The following is a 26,039-nucleotide window of genomic DNA, read 5'->3' on the forward strand; positions in this document are numbered from 1 at the left end:
TAAATATTTTGTACTTTATAAACTACCTGAGTACCAGTTATCTTGTAGTTTTCTTACCTCATAGGTTATGCATGTGGCTGCACATAAAGAGAATGAGTCCCTTCCTCAGGGGTTATGGGCAGTTGAAGCAGAGTTTCTCATTGGTACCATACGGCTAAATAAATAGGTTTCAATAAATGAAGAGTAAGGAATACGGGCAACCAGAGAGCCTGGCACACACAGAGGAAGAGACAGCGATGTCCAGCTGGGTTTCTGGTTCACCAGCTGCATGGCTTTGTCTTCTACTTGAGGTTGGTAACAGAGCGTGTGTTTGGATGGAAGGAGGAAGCATAGTAAGTGTTTAAAGGATTATTTCATCTATATCTGACAATAATTACTTATGCAGACAGTTGCAGTTGTGCTGCATGATATCATTAGCGCAACAGCTGGACCCCACTGCTGGAAAGCCAAGAGGAGAGTTTTTAATTAGGTTGACTTCAACACTAGCTTAATAAATATGATGAAAGTGAAATATAGCTAGACTTACCCTGGGTTTATGCCAGCTCCTGGTGGGGTAAAACCTGCTGCATGGCTCCAGTCCATCAGCAGCAGAGCAGAAGATGGGAGTCAGTCTGCAGGCAAGTCTGGAGGAGAAGAGGAGTAACAGAGCATATACAGAAACTACATCTGAACCCCAGAAAGTGTCACTAATGAGCCCTTCCATTTCTCTGTAAATACTTTGTTTGTTGTGGGGAATGTGGGTTATACTCTTGAGGCAAATGACTTCTAGGGTGCTTTTTCCTTTTTTTATTTTGGTAGTATTTTAAATTATTGTTGCCTGTCTCATCAGCTTCTCATAGCAGTGTCCTCTTGTCCTTTGTTCCACCCATCTGAGCACCAGAAAGTACCCCAAACCCTTTCTCCCAAATACCCCTGTTTTTGGCCAGGAATTCCTGCCTGGGCAGGGACGTTTCTTCTGCCCCCCTGCTGCCTTCCCCAATTAATTACTGAATTCAGATTATATACACAGGGGAGAGGTGAGAGCTGGAGTCCCCTCTATGCATTACAGCCCGCCAATCAGGATATGGGAGACCTATATTCAGGTCCTTCTTGTGCCAGGGAAATTGAGGTCAGGCTTTCTAGTAGAGAGATGATGACCCAGACAAAAACAAACCGAATTTTGGGGATGGAAAACATTCTTCTTCAGTGCTTTTCCTCTTGAAGACTAACAGAAAAATTTGAAGTAAAATTTATATCCAAAGTTTTCTGTCAGTATAAATGGTAAAAGTATTTTTACAGTAATTTTTAAAATAGCATTACTAATTGATTTCATAACTTCAAAGGCTTCTCATAACAAGCAGAAACTTGAAATAAACTGTGTTTAAAAATTTCTGGTATTAGGAATTCCAATTCCTATATGCTATAGATGAAGTGTACTTGTCTTCTGAGTTATGTTATTATAATGGAGTATGTGGGTGCATGCTGTATGCATTTTCCCAGTGTTTCTCTTAGTTTGGTTTTGTCTAAAAAACACAACTAGAATGTAATTTCTTCCATATTTGCTTTATTAGAACTGATTAAGTTTTGTTTCTAAGCCTTTCAAAATAGTGTTCCATTTTGTTTCCAGCTCGGCAGTGTTAAGGCCTACATTTTCAGCCTGTTGGCTTTCCTCCTATTTTAGAGATACAACAACAAAGTGCTCAACTGTCCTACTGCACAGTGCAGCTCCCCCTCTAGAAGAATTTGTTGTAATTTAAAGGGAAAAATATTTAAAAATACCTAGAAGTACTTTATATGTTCTAAATCCTTGATATATTTTCATGATTTATAAAGAAATAGTTCAGATTTAGATTCAATAAGCTCATAGCTGGTGCAGATATTTCATTTTCTTCTTTAAAATATCTTCAAAACAAACCTGAATTCCAGAGTTTTTGGAAAGGTTTCTTTTTGTGAACACGTCCCCAGAGAGCGCGCTACCTGTGCTGTGGTAGGGCATGCCCTGGGCTGCAGCATCCTGCCCCACCGGTACCGCAGCGCTCGGAGCGGGGAAGGCACGGCTAGCTCCGCGGGTGAGGAAGAGATGGGTGATACTTCATCAAAATGAAACAAGTCTGCCCTTGCCTTGGCTACTTCTGTAGCTCTTTGTGCAACTACTGCCACTGAGTTTCTGCATTGCTTTCCTAAGGCTGTAAAAAGATGTAAATCCTAACAGCCATCCTGATCTAAAGCTATGAATGCCTCTTATCCTTTCATATTCAATATAAATCAGTGGTAGCAATTTAATTAAAATTTGATAGCCTCATCAGTGGACAGTTCAGACCACATGCATGGGATTTGTTACTGTTCAGGTCATTTATGGATCTTTATTTTAAAAAGGCTGAGTTAAGTGTGATATGTGTCTACCTCACTGTTCCTGTGGGACATTGAAGCTTTACTAGCATCTGAAGTGCCATCAAAATCTTGGTATTTTGTAATGTACAAAAAAATAATTTCTGTAGTTCACAGAAGTGTTTTTTGATTTTTTTTTAGCTCCTTTTTGTTGATACTAACAGAAATTTATTTTGTTTATTAATGCAAACAGTCTTAGAATACCTTTCTAGCAACTTTTGCTTCTGCTATAATAGGTGACAGGTGAAAATGCCAAGCATTAAACATGTCATGCAGCTCTCATTTAGAGGTCTCATCACCTAGATACAAGAAGTCTGGGGGGTTTTGTTGGTTTGGAGTTTGGGATTGGTTTTGCTTTTCATACCTGATCCATGCAAAACTTTTCTGAAATCGGAGAAATTCCCTTGTGGAAGGAGCAGAACGTGGACCTTCTTTTTTGATGAATAAAATGGGAGGTTTCTTTCAGGGTTTGGCTGGTTTTTTATGGCAACGTAAGTTTCCCTGCTATCACTGGTGTTCTTGGAATGCTTTGTAAAACTTAGTATCTACCTGTGTGCAGCTCTTACCAGTATAATTTGTGGGTGACTGTCAGCGCCAATGAAAGGCATAAACCTTATTTAAAACCTTGTGCTGGCCTCTCTATAGGGCAAGTCCTGCCTTAATTTTCCTAGCTTATATTGTAGTATGTTCCTTTGTGATCAAATTGCATTTTAATAAAACACTGTGATTAGTAATACTGATTTGCTTAATTCTGCGGTATAAAAGGAGAAATGGCACTGCTCTCTGGATATGCTGTTAATGTCAGGAAAGCATGGTCTTCATATCTCTCTGTAGTAATAAAGCCGTGCTGTTTTGCAATAGTGAGTACCTTTCATATCTTCTTATCCAGTGTTTCTGCTGTTACTAATACTGAGCCAATTCTGTTGTTATGCCAGAAGAGTCTGACAGCAGCATTTCACTTCTACCAAAAGCCATGTTTTCTGAGACAGTTTCACGTACTGTTTCATAAAGAAACAATAAAAATAGTCATAGTAGTGAGTCGACCGACACTCTGCAGAAATCTGTACTCTTAAGTAAAGGGTTTGATTAGGAGGAGGTTGTGAAATAAGCAATTAAAGAAGATTAAAGCTCTGCACTATGTGGAGCACACCAAATTTGAATGCTGTTTTGCTTTGAGTAGCTGGAAAGCCTTGTACACTCTCTTTGCTGCTGTGATGCTCCCTAACCTCAGCTCTACCACGCCTGTCATTTACAGTCCAAGTCCTGCAGGGCATTGGGTTTCTTTTCTTTTCTTTTTTTTAAATGCATGTTTGTACTGACTTTGAACAAGGGGCCTCAATCCTGTAGAGGCCTTTGGCGCACACTGGAATGAAAACAACGCATAATTGCAGAAGATTTCTTGTTCAGATCCCCCTTTTATTTTGTGCTGACCTACATTTGTACTCTGCTGACATATTAGATCTACGTGAGTGTTTATTGTAATGTATTCCCGTTAAGCATCTTCCCTTCCCGTTTCAGAGTAAAATGTACAGATGAGTCTAATGCTGGAGTTTTATGGCACTCTTTGAGTCCCCCAAACAGAAGTCCCATCAGTGTCAGGAAGTGATGTGTGTGCAAAGCGAGCACCAGCTCAGCTGGCAAATCAAGTCTAATTAATGACCTCTCAGCCAGGCTGAAACCAGGCCCAGCCCAGTGGAGATTAAGGAGAAAAATAAACTGTCCTGAAGTACCGCCATGTTATTACCATTCATTTAGCAGAAAAACATATTAAAATATTATTTTAATTGATGTAACTTAGTAAACTTCCACAGTCTTAAAAGAAAAACTGTGTAGCTGTCATTCCTTTGACAATCTCTGGAAATACGTGGTACCACTCTAAGGTACTGCTTTGGGAAATGTGTCCAATTTCCATAAATCCTTTCTGTCCTCTACATCCATAAATAATAATTCTTGTAATCTCTATGCAGACATATAATTTGCTCTGAAACAAAGGAAAAATGTTTTTTTCTGTTCTTAATCCATTCATAACTTCTGACTAAAAGTAATTATTGATTTTCTGTGTTGCTTTTATGAACAACGTTAATGAATGTAGCTGGGCAAAATGGGAATTATTTTGCAAAACATGTCAGGATTGGAATGAAAAAGACATGTAGAAATTTCTCTGAAATCATTTAAAGATGAGCAAAGCATTAATTTTTGTTTGACTGTTTTTCTTTATAATTGCATAATTAAAAAAAATGACAATGTGAAGAACGCTGCATTGCTTCAATAGGAGACACTGGGGCGTTTTGCTCCAGTACGTATCAGTGAGAGCTCAGAGCAGCTGGCTTACCCCAGCTTGAACTGTGAGCTGGAGGGAGATATCCCAGGTCTCCGATACCCTGACTCGAACATGCATATGTAGGCAGAGGTGACTGTGTTACGTTTTGATAGGTGGCAGTACAATGACAGCAGGAGCAAACCATATTCAGGATTTGTAAAACATTTTAGTAATCAACTTTAATGAGCTGGAAGGCAGCAAGAGCCATCATCTTAATCCTTTCCAACCTATATATTTTCTATTTTTTTGATATGCACCATATCTTTTTCTGCCTTGTCCAATATAGTTGTTATGTCCCAAGTCAAGAGACTTCTATAAATCATTTTAGGATTCCATTCAATAAGCAAATCTTCAATTACAATGAGAAGCTGCTCAGATGAACAGTTTTAGCATATAATTCTTTCTATAAAATTTTCTTTTCATTGATGAGTTAGAACTAGGAGAAATCTGTTTTAAATAATCTGTAGGGAGCTTCTAGTGGTCTTTTTTAAGGAAGATTTTCAATTGAGAATATTTGTATGGTTCTTTAATTGACTAATTTTTTTACTTTTACCATAATTTATTTCGTATGAAGTTCTCAGTGATTCACGTCGCATTATAAACTTAGAATTATGAGGTCAAAGTAGAGTGTGTTGACTGCTTGGGGCAGATAGAGGAGCAGCATTGATGAGTTGTGGAAATGAAGCCATGTTCCTCTGGGAAAATTGGTAAAAATAGCACATGGGAAACAAAACTTAAGATCAACATGTAACTGCTGAAGCACCAGTCAGTTTACAGGGAATTTATCGCATAAGAGCTCCGACACAATTGCGTGAACTCTTTGTAATAGTAGAAAATGGGAGTAATAAAGTGCTTGATGTTCAGTTTTTTCTGGTATTTGGCATATTTAGCGTGTTAGGGTAATATCCATCTCTAACTAAGTCATAATTAGTTTAGAAGAGATGCTCTAGAGGCTATTGCAAATACATATTTTGTGTTTTCATGAAACTTGCCTTGAATCCTTTTCTGGGGAGAACAGAACTATTTTTTCCCTTAATCTAGTTCATATATTGGAAATGTCACTTTGGTTTGTATGTCCTTTAATCATTGCTTAGTCCATTTGTATGATTTTAACCCTTTACTCTTTTACTTGTAGTAATATTAGATTATAGTAAAACCTATTAAGCTCTAGTTTCAGAAATGTGTTTAAAAGTCACTGAGTTTTCTGTTTGTTCCCACAGGATTATGTTCAGAAGCTGTACCTGTAACTGATGTGTCACACAGTGAATCAGTTGAAGAAAGCCCTTTCCGCCCACCTTCCCATTCTTTTTCCACCGTCTTCGATGAGGACAAGCCAATAGCCAGCAGTGGAACTTACAACTTGGACTTTGATAACATTGAGTTGGTTGATTCTCTCCATGCCTTAGGACCGAGCTCTCCAGAGTCAAAGAATCGTGACCCCAAAGCAAATGTTCGAAGAAAATCTACTGATTCAGTCCCAGTTTCCAAATCTACATTGTCCCGATCTCTTAGCTTGCAAGCTAGTGATTTTGATGGAGCATCTTATCTTGGCAACAGTGAGACATTAGCGCCTGCTGCAGATGTGTACGGTACTGGTTCAAGTAGTGCTTCTAGTACCCTTAAGAGAACAAAGAAATCCAGACCAGCTTCTTTAAAAAAGAAGCAGTCAGCAAAAAAATCTCTGGATGCTCCACTGGTGAAGGAAACACCACAAGAACCGTCTGACCTTGGCCAAGCAGCTTGTGCCCCAGGTGAGGATAAAACAGTATCTGAAGCGAAGGCTGACTCAGTAAAGCCTGAATGTACTGAACCTTCTAAAATCTCTGCTGAGAAACAGGAGGCCCCACCTGTGCCTGAAGGATCCTACCCTTTGGATCCAGACAGTTTTGAAGGGATTAGTGCATTTAGCACTGGAGGCAGCAAAGTACAAAACTCTCCCCCTGCCAGTAAGAAAACACTACCTCTTACAACGGCACCAGAGGCTGTGGAGGTGACTCCGCCTGACACTGGAGGACAAGAAGACCCTCCGGTCAAAGGCATTGCAGTGAGGCTGGAGTTTGATTATTCTGAAGAAAAAGGGGTGAGTGAAGACCAGCAGGAGAGTATTCCTCCTCCCAAAAAAGCAGGTAAAAAGCCTGGTGCTAAAATGCCACTACGGAGGCCAAAGACTAAAAAGTCAGTGGAAAAGCTTGACAATGCTCCAACCACACCGACCAAGTCACCCACTGATCCAAATGAAATCCCTATCACAAAAGGCTCTTACACTTTTGATATTGACAAGTGGGATGATCCCAATTTTAACCCGTTCTCATCTAGTACAAAAATGCAAGAATCGCCCAAACTGCCTCAACAAACGTACAGTTTTGAGCCAGACATGTGTGAGGACTCTATTGACCCTTTCAAGTCTTCTTCTAAGATAGCCAGCTCGCCCTCAAAATCTCCCGCTTCCTTTGAGATACCAGCCAGTGCCAATGAAACAAACGGAGCTGAAGGAGACAGCTTGAATAAGCCTGCAAAAAAGAAGAAGACGCCACTAAAAACGTAAGTTAAAGGGCACAGATGTTTCTAGATTAGAAGCAGCACATTCCTACACCTTAGCAGACTTACACCGGGTTTATATTTGAATAGAGAAAAGAAGAAGACGTTGAGTGTTGGTAGCCACACAACTGGACTCATGCTGGGGGTCTGTCCGTGCTCTCCTTCAACCTCTTTCCTTAGTAGCTTGAAGTTTCCAGAGCGAAGGGGAGAACCAGATCAAGCCAGATTAGGCCACTGGTCTGGCAATTGGATTTTTGAAATCTTGGGACTCAGTGTATCTTTGAATATGATTAAGTCCAAATTTTATCAATTTTGTGCCAAACCTTTCTGTGACCTCACCTTGGGAATTTGATACTGATTAAGATGATCAAAGTATTCACGCCAGTAAAAACTATTTTATGAATCATAGTTTTTGAGAGTGGGATGTGAAATAGTAAGGCAATGACAAATCTGCTATTGCACACAGCAGGAAGATGGTTTTATCCAGTGACTTATGGAATTGAAAGGAAAGTAACCTGAAACAGAAGAGTGCAGTATGGAAATATATTTTTTTAAATACAAGACTAAAAAATGTGAAAAATATCCTTTCTGTGAAAGAGCTTACAACTCTGCGGAAGGGTTTAAATCTCCTAGGCTGCTACACATTAGGGAAATATCCAGCTTTTATACACCGTTGACAAATTGCAGGATAAATTTTCTAGCTTGTTGTATTTAAATATTTGGTTAAAAACCTCAATGGCTAGTTGCATTGATTCCATGGTTAACTTGCTGGTGTGCATGTTACCTTATCTGTTCAGAAATGGATATTTTGAGTTGGTAATCAGTAAGTTTATGTCCCATTTATCTGAAATTGATATCCTGTTTGTATCTGTAAGAAAATACCTCAGTGCTTGTCCCTTTATGGTTTAAATGTTTCAGCTAGCTAACAAAAAGGTGACTGAAAAATTTAAAAAGCCTGGTAATTTGAAGATAACATGGTTAATGTAAAACAGTACAAAAAAATTACCTCCTGTATAGAGTGAGATGGAGATTATTCAGTTTTTTCTGAGCAGCCTGCTGCCCTCTAGGCTTCTAATTCATATCCCTTGCCAGATTTGAGGAAGCTTGTGCCATTTTTTTCTTTTTAGGGGCATTTCTGACTTATGGAAGGTATAGACCACTGTATAGTTGAATTGTTTTTTGAGGGAGGAGCCTGCTTTTTCTGATGTTGCTTCTTTTTGAGTTATGCCTCAAATTTATTGGGAATTAAGAGGCATGCTAAGCTGGCACATTTTCCAAGCCTGTAGTCCAAACTGGTTTGGTCCAAACCAAGAAGACTTAAAAGTCTGAGTATAAGAGAGGAACAATTTGAATCTTACTGGGGAAGTGCAGAGGAAGAAGAGGGAATTTTAATATCGCCAGATCCTTAAATCTGATATTTGCAGCCAGACAGAGTCTCCTTGTGTCTTCCAGTAGCTGGAGTGGGGTTAACAGACGTCCAGTATAAACCTCTTGGGTCCACCTGTCTGCTGTGAATATTAGAATTAATTCCAAAGGTGTTAATTTAGGGCAATGTGAGTTTACAAAGAGTTTGCTAAACTACATTCATCCTTGGGAAATTCTATTGCAGGAAGGCCCTGTCCTAGAGTCACAGAGTTCACTGCTGGTCTTTATCATTGTGGAAGAAGTGAAACTAGCCTAGAGCAGGGCTTACAGGTTCTTCAGTCAGGAGGTTTGCAGGAATTCCCAGCCCTTGCTTGGGACTGCTTTCACTGCGTTGTGTTATGTGTCTGCACTTGCAAGTGGTTTCTAACAAAGATGACAATCTGCGTATTAATACACAGTGCAGCCTGTAGCCATAATACTTTCTAGAAGAAAATTAGTCTAAGGCTTGTTGGGTGATGCCAGGGGGAGCAGTGGCTTTATTTTTCTCTGCCTGTCTCTGGTCTCTCTTCTCCATGGAAAGGGCACTGGGCATGGCTCCTCCGTGGGGTCCAGTGCAGGAGAACCCCTGACCAGGCAGGGAGATGGGGTGTAGGACCGACCCTCCTTGGCAATGCTCCCATGGTGGGACAGGAGAGAGAAGCCAGTGGAAAATGCTTCAGCTCCAAGAGGCAAAAAGGAAGGTGTTTGAATTAGGAAATGATACTGTAATATACCAGGGCTTCTCCAACCTAATTAAAGGACAATTTTGCAAAGCCAGGAGTTTTTATTAGCATTATTGAGGGGTGCAGAAATAAAACTCTATGGACCAGTTTGAAAATTTGTTCCTCATATGGAAAGACAGCGATTTCTAGGTTAGACCTATGGGAGGTGAAGAAGCCAGGCAGGAGCTTAAGCCATTGCTAAGCTTGTGCTACTTTGAATCTGTGCCATATGTTAGGTCTTACCTGTGTTAAATCAATAAAAACAGTTTTATTGTTGAATGAAACCTGTAGCAGTCGAAGCGTTGACCTCCATGTGAAAAGATGAGATTTTTAGAAGAGATGCCAGTTCAACGCAAATTGCTCTCTGGTCATATACCTAAGTGCTGAGCCATTTTGAGATAGATCATATTGCTCAGATGATCCTGAACAAAAAGGAGCTGATGCCTCTCGAGTGCCTCCTTTTAGGGATGAGTAAAGATAGGTGGCTTGTATAGACATGGCTGTCAAAACTGTTGGATGATTGGAGGCTGTGTTTAGAAATGCAAGGCGCTAGCTTTCAAGAGCATTCCACATGAGAAGAGCCAAGCAGAAGCTGGCAAGCTTATAAGTAGATGAAAACTTTTCCTAGCCTTAATTGTTTGGCAAGGTTTGCTTCTGGTTTTGGGGCAATCAGCTTGTTCTGTCAGAACACAAAGTTAGACTTGAGTGACAGCCAAAAATATGAGATTTAAAGAAATGTAATTTTCTTTCCTGACTTAGGTAAATGATTTGAAATGGTCAAATAGCTTTTTCTGTACAGTTGTAACAAATCAGCAGATATGAAAAAACCTTGCATAACTGTGCTCTTTCCTTAACCTTAGCTGCTATTGAAGAACAGTTTTACATCCCATATAATAACAAATACTGTGTTTTGAAAAGAAAGCAGGTGGCTACCATCAGGGAAGGCAAGGATGGTTAGTATGTTGAAAGGAACTTAACTTGAAGGCATCAGCTTTGAAAAATGTGTTTTGTAAGATGAAAGCGTGTCAAAAGTATACTATTGAATTTGAAAACATTGAAGGACTTGATGAATTTTTTTTTCTCCTCATGTATTTCACAACAAAAACTAGGGGTTGAGATATACAGGTAGAAAATATGCATGATCTGATTGCCTTAACACATTAACATTAACAGAGTATTTGTAGGTTTATCTTTTTTGTCAGTTCCTTCTGTCTGTCTCTCTTTTCTTTGTCTTATTTGTCTTAGGATGGTAGAAGATGTGATGTCTGTATGTTCTCTGTTGTAAGTAATTCTAAGCTAACAATTCAAGTTTCCTCTTTGATTTATGGGCTTTTTAATTTTACTTAATTTATTTTGCAGCATGATCAGTTATTCAGCATGAAGCTTTTATGTTAACTATTTCACTTCACTGGCACATATGAAAGCTATTTTAAGTAAGATGCCTGGCTGTGAATGAGTTTGAGGAATCTATTGCCTCATTATCTGTTTGCCTATCAGAGAAGATCCTCTTTTAAAAACTGTATGGATTTTGTATCTTTGAGCTAAAATACGAAAGTTGTATTTCTTCTGTTGTACAACAACATTGTACAGTCTTTCGTAAATACTGCATAAAGTGTTTCTCCTTCTTAAAGGATAAGTTATCCTAATTACTTCTAGCATCATAACTAGATAATCAGTAGCATTGAACACACCAATATTCAGCTGTCCGATTTATTTTCCCCTCTAGATGTGGTATTGATTTACCCTCTACCAATTGAAACCCAGCATTATAATTTCTAATGTTGATCTTGCTGTCATTGATCAGGGATGAGCTGGTGAGCAGTAATTTTTGCTACTGCATCTCAGTTCAAACATTAAGTCTTTATCAGTGAGTTTGCTGTGAATTTTTCTCCCTCTTCTAGTTAGTAATATGACTCTGTTTGAATAACTCTGGCAATATGCTTCGAGGGAACAGGTAGATAATTGGTTTTTTCCTGGTTAGAAAATATTTTTAACCAATTGTGAACAAACATAAAGGCAACATTCATAATTATACACAAAGACATAATGTATGTTCTTCATTCCTTTTGCCTGATTGAAACCCATGGGATTTTGAAGGGCTTCAATGTCCATGCTCCCAGTCTGCACTGTGAGCTGTCAGGGGAACTGGAAGCAGAATTGCCATATTTGTTGTTGTATTTCTTTTAAAGAGGGTCTGTTGTGCACATTTGTAATGATAGAGCTTTGTTCTGGCATCTTGGGGACAGCGTCTGCCTTAGCTGTTTTTATGTAGTGCATCCAAAGCATACCAATTTTTTTCTTAATTATTTGTGGGGTCATTGGAACTTACTGCCCAAGCTTATCACAGTTTTAATTCTCAGGTAAAGATGTGATTTAGACCTAATTTTGGAAACTGAAGCGGACAGAAGCTAAATGATTTGCTTAAGGCCACTGAGGATGTCTGTGGTGGAGCAGAGATTTGAATTCCAATCGAGCAGCAACTCTGTTCTGTAAATGTGTCAGTAGTTAGCATGAAAAATATGGCAATCCTGCTTGTCTCAGCTTTTGGGGAATCAAGGCCTGTTCCAAGTGCATGACCAGAATATGTACCTATGGCATGTTTCTCTGTGGTGCTGCTGCCTAATGGATGGGATTTTAAAGCAGAAGGGCTTACAGGTTGCATTGTCTGTGGCTGTCTCTTGCTAGGTGTGAAATTACCTGATTCTTTCTGGTATTACCATTAACTGTTTTAACTTTATTTTCAGTGATACATTTAGGGTGAAAAAATCACCAAAAAGATCCCCGCTATCTGATCCTCCTTCTCAGGTAAAGTACTGCCTTATTTTGATGTATGTAATTTGTGTTCTTGTAGGGGCAAAAAAGGAAAATTTGATTTATTTAATTGTAGAATTGTACTTTTAATAATAGAAGAGGTTTTTGTAAAGAATATAAGCATATTGGTGTCCAGTTAACACATTGGGCTATAATCATAAGGTATTAACCTTTTGGTCTCTAGAAGCATGTATACAATGTATATTAGATCTAGCATTTGCTCTGGGAATTCCAGTTAGACTATTAGTAAATGTACTTTGGAAGGTCCTGTGTTGCAACGGAGTGACGATATGAAAATATCTTCAATCAGTTGTCTGAAAAACTAGACGTAACTATCCTCCCTGGCATTTTTAGATTAGAAAGTAAGAAACTAAATGCATCAAATTGGTGGGCTGGAAGGGAAATAGAAATAAAACAAGTGGGCTGATCTACCAGGAACATGTGCTTGAATGGTTTTATTCCTTGTTGTAAACTGCCAGCAGGTGGTTTTCTTGGAAGAGAAGTTAACAAAAGCTGTTCTGCCTACAAAGGCCTAACTGCTTTGATGTGGCACAGCTCCTTCCATGCTGCTGTTTGTCTTTCTGTTATCCATCCCACCCTTTTATTTGTGCTGCTTGACAGTGTAGAAGTGAAGAAAGGGTTCGTGACCTCGCAGACCTACGAACATTTGCTCCTATGAGAGAAGCCTAAAAAGTAGGTTTGGGTAGTCAAAGACTTCAGTCATGGGTGATGTGTGCCACTTATGTCAAGTGCCTAACGGGTATAAGTGGCTCTGGATTTTCTTTCTTCCTTGTTATCAAGGCAGCTTTGCAATGCAAGTGTTTATCATCAAAGAGTTTAGTTGTACTGGGAAAACTTGCTGCTAGTAGAATTCTAAATGAAGTACTTTAATATTTTTCATTAAGTATTTTATACAGAGCTGCAGCAAAGAATACGGAATTAAAAAGATGAGTGTGGTCATGCAAAGGAATTCAGCCAGTTAACTATTCACCATGTTAATGAAAGATAATAGAATTAATTGGCACTTGTTTTCTGCAGGATCCCACTCCACTGCCTACTCCAGAAACACCTCCTGTCATATCCACGGTGGTTCATGCAACAGATGAGGAGAAACTGGCATCTTCAGTGACCAGTCAGAAATGGACCTGCATGACTGTGGACCTGAACACGGATAAGCAGGATTACCCACAACCGTCTGATCTGTCTACATTTGTTAATGAGACGAAGTTCAGCTCTCCTACAGAGGGTATGCTTTATAAAGTACTGTCTGCACCCAGCTAATGTTGTGTTTATTGAGAAAGGGGTTTTGGTTTGTTCGAGGATGTTGGCATGTACTTTGCTGAATGCAAACTGTATTATTTGGGAACCCTAAAAAATGATGCTCTTTGGACCAGTCTGGGGAGCTTGGCAATTGTGGGGAGCTGAATGTAAGACCCTAATAGTCCAACCTTGAGTTTTCAAGAAAGAGTAGAGAGGAAGCTTAAAGGAAAATGAAAGAGGCGACTTCAGAGAAAAGTTTTTGCTTCCTTTGTATGATTAACTGTAGATATGCTCTGTTCTTCTGTGCGTGCTACCTGTTCTCTCTGTGCCTTCACGGGAGACGGGGGTCTGATACTGCTCTCGCTTAGTGCTCTTGGATCCAGAGTCACTGAACTCCTGGTTTTGCCTGAGCCTGTTTCTCTGTCCTGAATGGGAGAAGATCCCAGGTTAAAATTCTGCTCAAAGTTTGTGTATTGCGTTAAGACCCTTAACATACTGTCTGTACTCCAAGTTCCTAGGATCTGGGTATCTTTATGCATAAAAATGTCCAGGATACCCCCTGTGTAAGATAGTTATCATTCACGTGCCAGATAAAATTTCCTTTGAGATCAGCTTATTAAGATTTTTCCTATTGTACCTTCCTATAAGCAGTCGTGAGCTAAATCTGGAAGTTTCTGTTAAGAGAACTGTTATTCCAGGTCTGTGAAATGTGGAAGAGACAGAATTTAGAAAATCTGTGTGGCCTTCCTTGGGGTTACCAGAGGGAATACTGCTTTGCAACATCTGCTCCAAAGGCAGATTTTCAGCTTTGTGGGTGGGAAGAATGTATGAGTTTAACTTGGCTTAAACTTTTTCTTTTTGATCAGAATTTATTTTTTTTCCCCTAACCTTTCAAACCGTGTCCCAATCTACCATTAAAGCTACTTTATGCCATTTTAGACTGGGTCTGAGGAGTTTTTGCTTAATTAAGAACTGCCAAGCTTTTAGGTCAAATGTGTTTGACATTAAAAGGACAAGTAATCACAGTGTTTTTTTATGGCACTGCACATGTTCATATACATGTGCTTATATGTTTGCGTGGCCTGGGCTTTTTGGAAATCTGTTGAGTCTCCTGTACAGGTAAGTACTTCAGTCTGGATAAATCCACTGGCTTTATTATAAAATTACAAATTTTAGACATAGGCTTCACTTCATTTGTATTAAAAAAAAAAATAACTTAAAGAAATACTTTTTAGAAAATAAGCCCCTCAAATCTGGGAAGATGGAAATTATATGGAAGGAAATGGAACAAAAGAATAGTGAGAGATACTCTAAGGCAATTGTTTTAGCTATCAAAGTGGGTAGAAGAAAGTGAGCAAAGCTCCTAATTAAATGCTAATTGTCTTGTCTCATGTGTGCTGCATGGTATAGTCGGAGTTTCAGATTACATGCTAATTATAATCAACAATGCTTCCGCTTTTCAGATCTCTTAAAAATAATAATTTTTTTCCCTTGACAGTCTTGCTCCTGTGGCGTTGAGAAATTTTTGAGTAATTCCAGGGCTCTTTCTCAGTGCGAATATTTTTATCCCTCCCAGATACTAGTATGAGTGTTATCCTGTAACCCAACACGGCTTTTGTACAGATAGAGCCCAACTACTGAGTCAGCCAATACATCCAGCTCTCATCTGTTGCATGCGCTGCTTATAACTGCTGCCATTTTCGTGTTGCACAGACCAGAAATAAGCAGTAATTATTAACAGAAAATTCTGATGTAATCTTGCAGCTATTTGTAGGACGAGTTGGAGGACATCACTTAGTAAGTCTGTTGTATGTATTTATAAAAGATAAATATCTTACTTCATGGGATATCCTGGGCATTTGTAATTTTGAATGTATAGAGATAGCCGGAGCCTAAGATTTTGGAGGGGAGATGATGTCTTAGAGGAGATACCTAGGGGAGGAGATAGAGTCTAATTATGCTGGAAACTTCTGAGAACAATGAGATGAAACAAACTGCGTTTAGTGAGCCACGTTACTCCTTTTGTTTCTAGCTGAAGTATTTCCATCTGTGTCCTGCCTTTTTTAATTCAGTAAAGTTAAATACGTGTTGTCCCAAAAGTCAGTTTGGATTGCAATTGCAAAGCCGCTGCCAGCCCTGCAGGCAGATGGAAGATCACTGCTGGCTGTGCCAGCAGAGGACAGTGCCGGTACGTCTCCTGCCCATGAGCATGCTTGCACGCTCGCTCATGGATCGCTCTCTGGGGTCATACAGCTGCCCCATGAACATTCCTGATGCACCTCATTGGGCTATATGTAGATAAATGAAATACAGAAAGGCAGTTACTAAACACTGGGTGCTGTTGTCTGGTATTTCATGCTTTCTTCTGCAGTTTTGCATCTAGTAGGTGGTTTCGATCTCATCGTTTCAGTTTTATTTTTGCTTTCACTAGAAAGAAGGTTGTATCTGATACCAGGAGACTGTCCATCTTGCATGGCTCCCTATTACCATTAAAAACATATGGTGCTAGGAATTTAAACATGAGGAGCCTGCTATAATAGCATTCTTTTCACGTAGACGTTTTACTATTAATATCTCCCACATGTCAGGTACTGAGAGTTTGTGGCTGTTCCTCTTCAGTGGTTGTTTGACAAAATAGTACATAGACTTGTGGAATTACAGTGCTTGTACTCTACGTTGCTTTTTATTATAAAAAAATTTTGAGCATTGTAAACTCACATTGCACCCTTTGAAACTTTTTTTCTTTACAAAACAGGTAAGAGATTATCTTTAGGGTTCGTTTGTTTTTAAAGAACAGACGTTTTAATGATGGTTACCATCTTCCTGATACAAGCCCTACTTTTCAAAAGCTGCCTAAATCTGTAAGAATTCTAGCACACAGTTCTATCATAATGTAAATGCTAGTGTGCCATTCATTAGAACTTAACTATAACGGAAGTTAAATTATACAAGTGGTTTATTGAATTAACTCATGGAAACAGAGTAAAATACAGCATTAGGACAAATTAATTATGTTTTTAATTTTTAAATTAGGGTGTCATTGAACAAAGTCTTTGCCTTTTTTGGGTGCAGGAAGGAATCTTCTCTTTTCCGTTTTGCTGTGTTTTATCTGTCTGCCTCTATATCAGCTACTGGGTGACCATGGATTGGAAAGAAATGCTGATTATTCCTTCCAGTGTAATTAGGAGATTAGAAGTAGAGAACCAGTGAAGATTTGCATTTTGATTAGAGTTTAGATTTAGGGTTCTTTGTAAATCTTCCTGCCTTAGGCTTTTCCTCTGAAACTAAAATGTGAAAACAGCCCAGTAAGCTGGGCTGTTCTCTCACTCCTTGCTCAATGAGCATACAAGTATTTTATGTATCTTTTTATCTTAAGTGATACCACAGTAGTCCTTCTTAATTAAGAATTGTGTGATAAACATTAAGAAATAGAGATTACTTCATTTCTCAACAGCTTTTAAAATCTTTTTGTGTACATTAAAGGAAACTGGTATCAGCATTATCAATTATTGAAAAATGTGTTTTCTTTGATAAGATAACATGATAGAGGAAAGTTATCTGTGCTCTGAAAGCACTCTGAAACTTTCTTAATATTCTGGCCCCTGGGGCAGAATCTTCAGCAAATTGATAAAGCTGAAATTTTTCAGGCAAATTAATTTGCCTGAAATGTGTCATAGGTTCATTGTTGAAAATCAGTGCACCTTCTGCTTTCTCTCTGTGTAGTCTGTTTTTAATACCTCATAGAAAAGTATTGAGCAGAATGGGAGTGGCCCTTGTAAATGAGAAGAGATCTCTTTTACTTCTGCAAAAATCATTTCATGGCATGTATTTAATGGCTCTTTTTTGTTTCTGTTGCAGAATTGGAATATGGCAACTCATATGAAATAGAATATATGGAGAAAATAGGCTCCTCTGTGCCTGTAAGTTCTCACTTCCATTTCCATTCATTTGCATTCCCTTGTCATAATATACTATCCTGATAATGCCATCAGCCTCACTACCCTTTAAATTAATTACAATGTGCCTGCAGCAGATTTGCAAAACCAGTTCCTTTAAATTGGCATAACTGGGGTAAATTGCATGTGCTTTGTTGTTCGATGTCCTGTAGAGCTTGTTCCATTTTATTATTTTATTTTTAAGCTAGCATCATAGTAGTTCTTTCTGGAGATTAAAAGCAAATCACTGTTTCCAGCAGTGTAGAGTACAGAGCTGTCTACATCAGCTATTGAACTATTTTAAGAAACTGAGAGTAAAAATTTTAAGATGGAGGGAATGAGGAGAGAATACAGAATGAATGTGAAATATGGAATGCAGTACTATACGTTATCAGTTGTTTTGCCTTACTTCTGTTTAATTCATGGATTTGATAGCTTGACTAGATCCAATGGGGGTATATCCACAGGGGAGGTTAGAAAAATCAAGTGGGTATGTCAGATGCTTAAATCGATGAGAAGTTTCAGTGAATATTTTAGTAACACTTTCAGTCAAGGGATGCCTCCTACCTGACAGGACCAGAAATCTGATTAACCCCAAAGTGGGAGACAAAGAGTGAACTGTTTAGGTTTTGTTCTTTAATGGTTTCTCCCTTAAAGGGATCATCTCAGTATCAGTTAGCATAGACTATATTACAGTCCTGTATTATTAGTTTCCTGTCAAGTCATTTGGTCACTTAAGGCTTCAGTGACCTGAATTAGCTTTAACAGAGAACGGTTGAGTTGCTTAATGAGTCTTTCTTTTCCTGTTGCCAGCAGGATGATAGCACCCTGAAGAAACAATCTTTATACCTAATGTTTGATGCACAGCAGGAGAGCCCAGTCAAATCACCTCCCATCAGACTGTCTGATTCCACAACACCGTGCTCAGGGTATGTCACTGCAAGCAAATTCAGCAATGGAAAAGTATGTCAGGGAAGTGGGTTACCATCATAGCACGTACACAGGCAATTCTTCCTCTCTCTGCCTCTGTGTTACCGAGTTGTTTGTTTAAAAATAGATTCCCATCTGTGTACACATATGATAGAGAATAGAGGGCAAAGATACAGAAGTTTTATAATGGGAAGGAATAAGGACATATATTTCTCCCTCATATTCTTACTAAATAGTCACAGTGGCAACTGTTTCACTAAACAATGGCTTCCTACTTAAAGGTTTTTTCTCAGATACTGAGGTCTTTTTCATGTCAATCTAGAAATCTCCTAATTGCAACTTTTCACTTGGCCTTTCCTAGATATATTTTCTGAACAAGGAGTCTGGTTCATAAGAACAGGATGTGGGGGTTGTATTTACTTCCAAAAACTTTGCTTGTTAAGGACATCTATTCTTGTTAGTAAAGGTTGTTTGTTGGGAGAGATGTAGGTCACAATGAGAAAGGGGTAAAAAGGCAAGTGAGAAATATTTAAGGAATGTGCATAACTTTTCTGATGGAACTGGCTTTATTTAGGTGACTCTGGTGCATTGCTTTGAAAGGATATTGCAAAGTGTTATGGGATATAATGATATAAAGAGGACTTGCTTAGTTGTTACCAAAAGCAGAATTGTAAGGGCCTTGTGCTCCACCCTGAAAGCATGTACACAATCTTTTTCCAGGTCAAGTTTTGAAGACCCTGAAGCCCAGCAATCCTCTGGAATGAAAATACAACATCCAGCTTCCCGAGTCCTAGCTGCCAGCCAAGAGGCACATGTACAGTCACCTGACAAGTCAAAGCAGAAAGACCTAGAGCCCATGACCCTAGGAACAACTCCAGAGGCTATTGAAATAGTAAGTAATTTATGATAAGAGTTTGGGAATCATTTTCCTGCAGGGATTTCTCATGTCATGTAAGAGGTAGCAAAGGTGGATCTCCAAAGTAGAGTAAAACTCAACCTGATACTTAAAGATCTTGGTAGCAGCATGTGGTAGGACTCAAATGAGGGAGGTAGGTACGTTCATGGAACAGATGGAATTCAGAAGAATTTTCTGAATTCTTAATGTAGCTTAAGATGTTCTTGTGATACCTTATTCCAAGCTGATACTTTTAAGTGCTTTTTTTCTGACACAGGCCTTTTTACCCTGTGCTTTAACCCAATATTTGAAGAAATATTTTATATATAAAATAAGTGGTTTCATATAAATATAGACATGATTTGTTCTGTTGCATGTACTGTGAAATTTCAAAATTTTGTTGGTAAAGAACAGGTGCCCTTTCACATTTTCGTATAAACTGTTAACTGTATTGTTGTCATCTGATACTGATGATGTAAAATTCACTTTTTGATCATTAGAACTCATTCCAGCTTCCAGTTAAATCACTTTTTTTTAGTGGCTTCTCTGGGTTGGATTTGAATTAGTGATGAGCCCTTCCTTGCTTCCAGCTTGCACTGCATACAGACTTCAGAGCATTGGTTCTCAAATTCGTGAAGGTTCCCTCAAGGCCTCTGCATTTCCAGGCAAACTTGTTTCACAAATGCCTACACCAATAGGCATGCTAAGCTATATGACAATATATTTACTGAGGAGTCAAAACAAGAAGCAGCTCACTTTAATACTATGCTTAATTTATATTAACAATGCTGTTGATACCATCTCACAAAACATTTTTTATGAGCTTGAATACTTTCTCACTGCAGGGACTCTTGGGTACTCAAATCCCAGTGGTCTTGGTTTTGTCGTTCTAATTCTGTCCACGCTCATACTGTGCATTTATCCTGATGATGTTATAACTGTGAACATGACTTAGTTTATCCCCAGTAAGGAACAACAGACTTTGGAAAGACTGCAAAGAGTCTTGCTGAGGTTCCCCTCAGTTTTGGTGGTCTTCAAAGCTTTTGCACTACCTTAGAGATGCCTGAACCGAACATAAACTGCTGTATGAACAAAACCTATGGTAACTGTTTGAAAACTATTGCAGAAGTACTGAGAGTGGGCTGTGGTCTATGGTTTCAAAGCCATTGCTTTAGAGGTCCTAATATTACTTACTTCATGTTAGTCTTTGAAAATTTACTCAGCTTTTGAATTAGGAAGAATTGTTCTTGGTGTTTGTCTGTCACACCTATGAATCGTGTATTCAAAAGTAATCAGCAGTGGGGCATGCAATTACTAGGAATCAAAGATTTGCAGACACTTATGTTGCTTTTGGCCTGAACTACTTGGGCAAAATCTCTGTTGCTTATTCTATATCCTCCTTACCCTTCAGACATCTCCTGAAGACTCCTTTGTCTCTGCTGATGCTCTTCTCAATAGGATATCTAAGAAAACCTCAATATGTGATCAGCCTGAATATCTAGATCCTGACTTAGCAGAAAAGAACCCCCCAGTATTTGCTCAGAAACTTCAGGTTTGTAGCAGAAATATAAATGTCACTTTTCTTTAAATTTGTTTATACACAGGTAGAGGAATGGTTTGCCTCATCTGAAAGGGGTGGGAGGTGGCTTGGATGGGAGGTGGGAAAGAAGCAAAATAATGATTTGATTCTTCCCAAAGTAACTTTGGCCTTTCGGGAACTTAAGGAACAGAGATATTTTAGTTTAATTCATGAAATACATTAACTTAAATTTCATCAACACTTCCAGCTATCTTATATCACTGATGTATATGTTTTGCAGAAGTCTTTATAAAGCAAATCTTTTAAGCTTGAACACAGGACTTGATGTGTGGAGAGTTGTCTTGACACCTGGCTTAGTAGGTCTTTATGCATAGATTCATTTTCAGAGATTTAGGCCCTAATTCTGCTGCAATGAAAATTTTTCTGGTAATCTATCTAATGCAGAATTTGGCATGGCTTCTTCTAGGAAAAGCAAATTGATCTGTAGACCATTTCTGTATGTCAGGCATATTTTCTATAATATTTATAGTAAAAGTTTAAAACGACAAAGGTTGAATTGAGAGCAGCAGCTGGCATAAATTCATATAAAATGAAAATGAAAGGAGTCTGTGAAAAACAGCTTCAGCTTTGGAAAACTCTTATTTTACCCAAAGAATTGTTCATACTTACCCCCTAATAAAAATTGCCTATACAGCTACCTCAAAACTAACCAAAAACTGGAGTTTTGTATCGATGTTCTAGTCATGAAAGGAATATGGGATGCGTTTGTCACCCAGGAATTGTCAGAATTATACATTAAAATATAACATTCCGTTTTTGAATGTGTTAAACATTTTTGCTATGTTCTTAATACATTTTTTTCTGTGGATTGCTCACAACCAAACACTTGACAGGAGGAGTTAGAGTTTGCTGCAATGAGGATAGAAGCACTGAAGTTAGCCAGGCAGATTACCCTGTCTTCTTTCTGCTCCAAGGTATCTGTTTTGTGCCTGCCATGTGTGTGTGAGTGTGCACAGACTAAGCAACCGAGTGGTGCTTTTTCTTTAACAAGGTAACTAAGGCTCTCAGAGTGCAGTGCTAAGCTGTGCGCACCTCAGTGTGACATCAAAGAGCATGCTGAAAGCAGTACTGCACACAGAAATGCTGTCACCGGCTCCACTCACAGAGTACCGCTACATCCAAATTAACAAAAGGCGAATTTGAAGGCAAGAAGCAGGCACATACCTTTCACAGGAGACAGATTCTGCAATCCAGGTGGCCATTTGTCATTTAGCTAAGCAAGGTTTGTCCTAAAATGTTTGATGGCAAAACAGTACCAAACCTACTTCTTGTAAAGCTGCTATAGATTTTGACTGTAGGGACATTTTGCCTTTTGTTGGCATTTTCAGCTAGAAATAGACACCTTGACCCTCAGAGTTTAGAAGTGAGAAATTCAATCAACCTTGCCCTCAGGCATCTGAAGAAAGTGACTACAGCAGGTTTGGAAGGACGATAGAGCTCCCAAGATAAAAAGGCCTCCCAACACAATGTGTCTTTATTCATGAAGATCTGAACCGTGTTTTTTATTACTACTTCCAGGTTGCACTGGGTAGTTCTGCCTCAGAGTGATGCTTTGCACTGCTCTAGGGATGCACATCGTCCTCACTGTGTTTGGAACGGGATGGAAAAGCTTGCTCTGATGTGCTGAGTTTGGTGGTTAGCCAGTTGCACAGCCAGTTTATGATGGCCTTCATGGTACTTTTAACAAAAAAATCAAGCCAGAAATGTTAGTGGCTTTCTTGGGAGGTGGTATCAGCTGAATGGGATGCTGAAGGGATGGCAGTGTCCTGCTGCAGTGAGATATTTTATTCCAAATGAGAATGTGCTTCTGACATGTTTTTCTCCAGTGACCTTCCTCTTCTTATACTGTCCATTAATAAGTCGGGGCAAGTTTTTTGCCCTATCCAGTATAATCTTGAGTTCATTGCATCATAACAACATTTGGGCTGGTTATAGGGCAGAATTTCTTGGTGCTTTAAAGATCAGTCATAAAATAGCTAGTTCATAAAACTAAAGATTTTTTTTCACATTAACTGTACTTTTATGAAAAAACAATTATTATATTTGATTTATTTTGCTTACCTTAAATAGCCCATGAGCCAGCTGTTTCCATGGTGCACATATACTTACCGAAATAAACTAATTCCTTGCAGATTTATGGTTGTTTTAAAGTATGTAGCTATAATCTTTTATTTAATCAAGAAAAATGTGCCATTGTCTTCATTAGAAACCAAGCTTAACCTTCTAATTAGGAATGGAAAGAACAAAGGAGGAAAAGATAAATACCATTTTCCTGTATGAGTACTAGCCTGTGTGTGACTGTGTCCCCTGGCTCTGTTGCCCTGAGTGGCGGGTGTCAGAAGAGGGTGAGGTGGGATCCTCTTGAGATCCTCTCTACCTCCTTATTCTCTCTCTGCCTCCTTGTCCTCCCAGCACTTTGCTGTACCATACAGCAGTCAGGCTCTCCAGCACCAGGAAACACTCAAGATGAAACACATAACAATACCTAGATGCTCTTGCATGGGTTATACAAAAAACTTCTGTTAGACATCTGCATTTTTCTTACCGGCCTGCAATTCAGAAACTCACAAATTGTACTATTTCAGACAGAAGAGAATAGGTTCATATTTTTGTGAATTCTTGAGTGTTACCCAGGGAAGATTCTGAGCTGCAAAAATGTTATAGTACATATTTGATTATGTTGAGTTATATTTTAAAGATGCTTTTAAACAGCATTTTCTTTTATCTAGAACAAGTTTATGAACTCCTTAGAACTTAGAAACAGGGAATGGATTTCATGTGATTTTTTAGAAAATGCCATTAATCTGTATAACAAAGATAGCAAAAACTATAAGCAGAGATGAGGGGAGAAAAATAAGCAATACTCCACCCTCTGACAGAGAATCGGTAGCATTCTGACGCTCACAAAGCCCCATGTTGGTCCAGTCATAGGAATGCTTTTAGCTGAATACTGTGGGTGTCATGTTAGGCTGGGAAGGACTTTTGTCCTTGCATAACTTTACTATTTCAGTGGGAGGTTGCTAATGTTAAATTAGCCTATGATGACAACCCTTGTGACCTACAGTGACTGATGGCCTGGATTAAGTATAATAGGATCCACCAGATGACTGCAGTGACTTGAATTCGGATGCTAACGAGCAGAATTCCCTTCTGGTTGGCTGGTCTCAGTTCTTTTCTTAATGTTGTATAATTACATTTAACACTTGCTAAACCATTACAGGATGGGTAACAAGAATAGGATGCTAAAGACACAAGCACTTGTTATGGAAAGTTAAGTCACCTAAAATAAAGATTAAATGCAAGTATTTTCTGCTAGTACTAGGCCTGACAATAAGGATGTGCAGTTGTTTTCAGACAGAGGGAAGTTATTTGGCTACTCCGAAACTTCTTGTCACAGACTTCAACAACAGCAGGACTAGTCATCTGCTTTTACGTTGACAAAGACTTCTATCTTCCAGCATTGAGATGAATTAACACTTCTCTATTGAACAGTCTCCGTTAGGATGTCCTGTGGCCATTTTTTATAGGTGCAACTTAAATAGAAAGCCGATAGCGTTCGTGTCCACCGCCCTATGGATGCTGAAGCAATGTAGAGTTGGGTGTTGAAATAAAATCCGGGGAAAGGAGAGAAACTGAAAGGAAAAGCATCGACACAAATGGGATTAGTGCATCATGGCTTTGGGGGGCTCTCATGGTAGCGAAGGAGGAATATTTCCTTCAAACAGGGACACCATTTTTTCTAGTAAAACTTTACAGGCAGAGAACTTATGCTTGGATTTTACTTGCTTTTCAGTATATTTGCAAGCACAAATAGCTCTTGTTTTGCTTCCATTGACCTGTCTGCATGCACATCAATTAGTTAAAAGAGTAGATCATTTGATACACACCCAAGCAGTATTTGAGCGCTTGTAAAGAGCAAGCTAATTTTCGGCAGGGCTAAATACATATTCCTCTAAACAGTATGATAAAAACTAGTTTTCATTTCCATTCCAGTGCCTTTCTCTATTTTCTTTCACTTCGACCTTCTTGAAGGGAGATAACTGCAGCTGGTTAATCAATGTGCATTTATTCCCTTTCTGGTCAGATATCTGGTTTCTGTGAAAGATGCTGGGAGGAGAAGAGGAAGTGCATTGAGCTCTCAAATATTTACACTAAGATTGCAGTGACCTACATTTAGTAGTAATTCCCCTGCAAACTCAAATCTTTCTGTGAGAGGTTCAGTGACTTACAAATCCCTACGCTTATTATTACCCCAATTAACTGCTTACCTTCTCAGCAATTAGGTGTTGAACTTAAAGCATTGACAGAGTTATTTTGGGTAATACCGTCATCCTGTTGGTCAGGTTATATTATTTTCTCAGGATAGGAATATTTGGAGGCAGCAAATAACAGTTACTGAATTGTGCATCAGTTTGGAGCTTTTGAAGTAAAACCATGAGGACTTCTACCAGTTGCTCCTGCCAAAGACCCCGGTTGTGACTCACATGAGGTGTTCCCAGAGTTAGGACAATACTGGTCGGACCACTACCGCAAGCATTTCTGCTCAATGGTTAAATTCCAAGAGTTTTTACAGTCATCTTTGGAAATATTGTTTTGCATGTCATTATTACTAGTCTTTTGTACAATTTACTCAAACACAAGAGAAAACTAGAGAAAACGTAACTATATTAGTGAGGCGTTGAGCACTATATAAAAAATATGCATAAGTATGTATTAAATGCTTTAAGTGTTCTTTTTTCTTTAAAAATTTTCATCATCCTGGCAGTTACTTTGACACGTTTTTATGTGAGCTTGGGGAGATTCGTGTTTCTTTTGCCGCAATTAATATTTTCCAGCAATCTTTTTATGAGATCCAGCATATTAAGCTGCAGGAGACTTTTGAAATATGATACCTACAGTTCAACAGATTGATCTCCAGGATGGCCTTTCTTTTGAGGACAGCTTTGATGATCTAATGGCTTTTTTTTATCTCTCAGTTATTCTTGCCTTGTGTTTGAGAAGGAACTAAAATAATGGTTTTTTGAAGTTGGGATACTAAGTCTTATTTATTGACTTTTTTACTTTTACTCAGATCCGTGGACAGCACCATGTGTTTTTGTGTTTATGCATTTACACAGATGTCTGAGCTTGTGTCCCAGATGTATTTTCTCGTGTGTAGTTGTTGTATATTGGGAGATATTTTCAAGAATACAGGCTATGTAATTTTGATAGATCTTGTGATCCTTTTTGCTCAGGTAGGAAAGTCCAGGTTTGAGGT

The 26,039-nt window shown here is 38.7% G+C and overlaps 1 protein-coding gene across 13 annotated transcripts in view; it reads left to right on the top strand.

The window, feature by feature from the left end:
* Positions 1–26,039, top strand: part of TACC2 (transforming acidic coiled-coil containing protein 2) — a 148,641-nt gene that overhangs the window by 104,192 nt on the left and 18,410 nt on the right. For 6 of the 13 annotated variants that reach the window (XM_069797135.1, XM_069797141.1, XM_069797146.1 and 3 more), the window contains 8 exons: positions 5,908–7,228; positions 12,096–12,156; positions 13,201–13,408; positions 17,281–17,342; positions 18,171–18,286; positions 19,008–19,179; positions 20,594–20,734; positions 21,616–21,696. In XM_069797135.1, coding sequence (XP_069653236.1) covers positions 5,908–7,228; positions 12,096–12,156; positions 13,201–13,408; positions 17,281–17,342; positions 18,171–18,286; positions 19,008–19,179; positions 20,594–20,734; positions 21,616–21,696 — 2,162 coding nt within the window. Of the gene's footprint in view, positions 1–5,907; positions 7,229–10,596; positions 10,633–12,095; positions 12,157–13,200; positions 13,409–17,280; positions 17,343–18,170; positions 18,287–19,007; positions 19,180–20,593; positions 20,735–21,615; positions 21,697–26,039 lie in introns of all 13 variants that reach the window. The other 7 variants (XM_069797149.1, XM_069797137.1, XM_069797140.1 and 4 more) reach the window with 7 other exon arrangements.

This window comes from Haliaeetus albicilla, chromosome 11 (assembly GCF_947461875.1).
Source record: "Haliaeetus albicilla chromosome 11, bHalAlb1.1, whole genome shotgun sequence".
NCBI classification, from domain to species: domain Eukaryota; kingdom Metazoa; phylum Chordata; class Aves; order Accipitriformes; family Accipitridae; genus Haliaeetus; species Haliaeetus albicilla.